The sequence below is a fragment of the Vombatus ursinus genome, unplaced genomic scaffold, assembly GCF_900497805.2.
Source record: "Vombatus ursinus unplaced genomic scaffold, bare-nosed wombat genome assembly UNPS02014810.1, whole genome shotgun sequence".
In the NCBI taxonomy this organism is placed as follows: domain Eukaryota; kingdom Metazoa; phylum Chordata; class Mammalia; order Diprotodontia; family Vombatidae; genus Vombatus; species Vombatus ursinus.
In genome coordinates, this window is record NW_020954588.1 from 14449485 (window position 1) to 14451028 (window position 1544).

General features: G+C 45.8%; 1 protein-coding gene across 2 annotated transcripts in view; it reads right to left on the reverse strand.

The window, feature by feature from the left end:
• TM4SF1 (transmembrane 4 L six family member 1) overlaps positions 1-1040 on the reverse strand; it is a 12620-nt gene extending 11580 nt beyond the window's left edge. For both annotated transcript variants that reach the window (XM_027875947.1, XM_027875946.1), the window contains exon 1: positions 677-1040. In XM_027875947.1, the coding sequence (XP_027731748.1) occupies positions 677-853 (177 nt within the window). In that variant the 5' untranslated portion in view covers positions 854-1040. The remainder of the gene's footprint in view (positions 1-676) is intronic.
• Between the last annotated feature and the right edge of the window lie 504 nt (positions 1041-1544).

The window sequence follows — 1544 nt, forward strand, 5'->3', positions numbered from 1 at the left end:
CACACACACACACACACACACACACACACACACACACACACACACACGCAAAACCAGCCTCGGAAAAAACAGCACATTCCAATCTTGGCTCCAGACACTGACCCAAGATCCCACAAAGCTCTGTCAGATTCTTCCTATAAACCACACCCCACTCATATCCGTCCTCATTAACTTATTATCCTGAAGCTCCACAATTCCAGGCAATAGAGCCCGTAATTATATCTCTTAGTTTTAACAGAATAAACAGCAGTCAGCTTACCCCAAAAAGAACACAGGGGAGAGAACTGGCCAACCCCCTCCCAAGTCCTCAGGCCAAAAGTTAAATGCTATCCTGTCCTAGATTACTGACCATTTGATGTTGGGGCCACATTCCTATTTCCTAGGACAGTTTCAACTCTTTGGTTAGTATCAAGGTAACACTGAAGATTTGAAAAGGCAGGAGTAATCCAGGGGAGAGCTAGCTGATAGTGTAAATGGACACCTCACAGATTCTGCTTCCCTGTACCCCACACAATGCAGCCTTCTTAGCCTCTTTTTTTTTTCGAGGCTCCTTTCTGAAAGGAGTTTTTGAGGTGAACTCTAGAAAACAACTTTGAATAAAAACAGAGCCTTTTTGAAACATCTCCCCAAAGCGAGGTATAGATGAAAAGAGCAAATAGATCTACGTTCTACTTACCAGCAAGCCCCCTCCTGCGATACCTGAGAAGAACCAGACGAAGCGACTCAGGTGGTCTTCACTGGCATACTTTGTCTCCCCATTGGGAAAATACAACAAAATATTGGCCACGATACACAAGACGGCGAGGCCCACCAGGGAGTGCCCAATGCACCGGGCACATCTGCCGAAACTCATGTTGCCTGCTGGGCCTGGAGTCCTGTCTTTAGCCTGGAGCTTGCCCCCAAAATCAGGAGAATTGGTGACTGGCTGAGGACAAAGCAAATAAAACCCTACAGCCCGGGTCTGCAAAAGTTCTGAAATATATAGCCAGCTCTTAGTCACTGGGTGGGTGAGGATTTCATGCTTTCATTGGTCCCGATTGCAGCTTCCACTAAGAAGGAGGAGGGAAAGCAGAAGGAGGAGGAGATGGCAATGGCCCGCCCTTCACATGAAATCAGTTGTGGACAAACGAAATCAGGGGCGGGGATGGGAGAAGGGGCTAGGCATCAGGACCCCGACGTCATAAGAGAAGCTGCAAGTGAATATGATTAATTTTCAACAACAGGGTCAAACATGGGACCTTGTAAAGAAAATCCTTACTGGAATCAAATGGGGAAGAAAGCCCTTAGCAACTTCTAACTTGCATACACTTACAAAGAAAACCAAATCAAAATAATTTTTTTTAAAAAAGCTGCTCTCTGTTGCATCACATCCCATGTCACCTTCTGGGGATTTTCTCATTGAGGTGGGGCACTTTGGTGTTCTATTTTTATCTCTGTCTCTGACTTAATTTATGACTAGAGGCAGGTTGGTTAAGCCCTCTGTGCCTATTTCCTCACCTATCCAGAAAGGCTTACCACCTACACATCTAACCATAGTGCTGGTG